Source organism: Uncinocarpus reesii, genomic scaffold, assembly GCF_000003515.1.
Source record: "Uncinocarpus reesii 1704 scaffold_5 genomic scaffold, whole genome shotgun sequence".
Lineage (NCBI taxonomy): Eukaryota > Fungi > Ascomycota > Eurotiomycetes > Onygenales > Onygenaceae > Uncinocarpus > Uncinocarpus reesii.
Genome location: NW_003052496.1, coordinates 2,034,888 through 2,036,433, shown reverse-complemented (window position 1 = coordinate 2,036,433; position 1,546 = coordinate 2,034,888). Strand labels below are relative to the sequence as shown.

The following is a 1,546-nucleotide window of genomic DNA, read 5'->3' as shown; positions in this document are numbered from 1 at the left end:
AAATGTATCTGTGAATTTGAGGACCAGTCACCGTGGCAGAGAGAGTTGTTCCCGCTCCCCCCGCTCCCACCATTGAATCGCCAGGTATGGGTGAAGACGAAGAGGTGTTTGTCACGCCCGAGGAAGGTCGATCTCCTGACCAAGCAGAACCGACAGAAAATATTGCGTCTAGAAATTCCGTGGAGCAGCAATCTCTCGTCACAGATACGCCTGCAGTCCCCGATCTAGGCCTGCCTGACTCACGTCCGCCATCGGCATGCTCAGACACACCTCCACAGTCCGCAATCACCAACATGACGGACACAACGACGATTGATGCAGAGCCGCAAACTGACTACCCTCAACCATTGTCTCATCGAACTATGCTTAGCCACATCATGCAAATGCGTGAATCAAGTCCTGATATTACTGACTCCAGTGACGACGAAAATGACTCTCTATCATCCGGTCGTGACAAGGAATCGATCCAAATCATGCTTCGTCAAACATACTTTGAGCCGCTTGACACAAGTAGCGAGAATCAAGAATTCCCCGAGGATGGAGACGGAGTTCGATCTCACCCAGACCGACAAAGATGGAGCATGAGTTCCTGGAGTTCGTCGATTCAGATTCAAAACAACCAGTTGATAGAAGAGTCGACGTCGTCTGACGGGAAGGTTGAACCCCTCACAGATGAGAATGGAGTCCCCGAATCGACGTGTACGAGTGAGAGGGCTGTTACTCCTCAGCCAACGATACAAGAGCCAAACACCAACGAGTCAGCCAAACCAACGCCAGAGTCGAAGCCCAAGGAGACAGCCGAAAATGCTCTGAAACCATCAGCACGCCTTGGTGAAAGATTCAGCCTCAATTTGATGCACCGATATCCGGACCTGGCTAAACAGGCACGATGGGACACGAAGCGTGCGACTCAGTTGTACCTTCAAGAGCTCGCCAAGGCTGGTTTTGGCCAGCCGAGGATTCCTGAACCGGTGGTGAAGAAGCCTGATAACGAAAAGAAGAGAACATCGATCCATTCCACTGGAACACCGCAGGAGGATGGATTAGCCGAAGATGTGGTTATACTCCCAGAATCGAAGTCGATTCCACCGTCTGATTATGTCCATCATCTTGCCAACTTGAATTTGAGAGACGATTGGGAACGTGCTTCGCCTTCGATTGCCGACTGGATGCATTGGGCTGTTACGGATAAGGCCGAGACTGATGACACCAGGAACCACACGTCGACCGCAGCGGAACACGGTGATGCTATTACCCCAAAGATATCAACCACTGGGCCAAATCTATCCGCTGCGACGGCACCAGGGAGTACAGGCCTTGGTGTATCCATTCACATCCAATCCCCACAGGAAGGTGACTCTCCGACCATCCCCGAGCTACCAGATTACTCGCCACCGCCTCCCCCGGCTTCCTTCTCTAAAAGCCTGAGTGTGGAGAAGCTGCAACAACCTCCTCCGCAAGCATCACCGAGCATATACTCGCAAAACTCGCCCCTCGCAGTTTTACTCCAGCACTACGTTTGTGCCACAAGAATATGAGGGAAATG

At 51.9% G+C, this 1,546-nt stretch overlaps 1 protein-coding gene across 1 annotated transcript; it reads left to right on the top strand.

Annotated features, from left to right (window-relative positions):
* Positions 1 to 86: 86 nt before the first annotated feature.
* UREG_07749 (uncharacterized protein) lies at positions 87 to 1,538 on the top strand (the record flags this gene model as incomplete). Its single annotated transcript, XM_002582930.1, has 1 exon — positions 87 to 1,538. The coding sequence occupies one exon, from the start codon at positions 87 to 89 to the stop codon at positions 1,536 to 1,538; it is 1,452 nt and encodes a 483-aa protein (XP_002582976.1).
* Between the last annotated feature and the right edge of the window lie 8 nt (positions 1,539 to 1,546).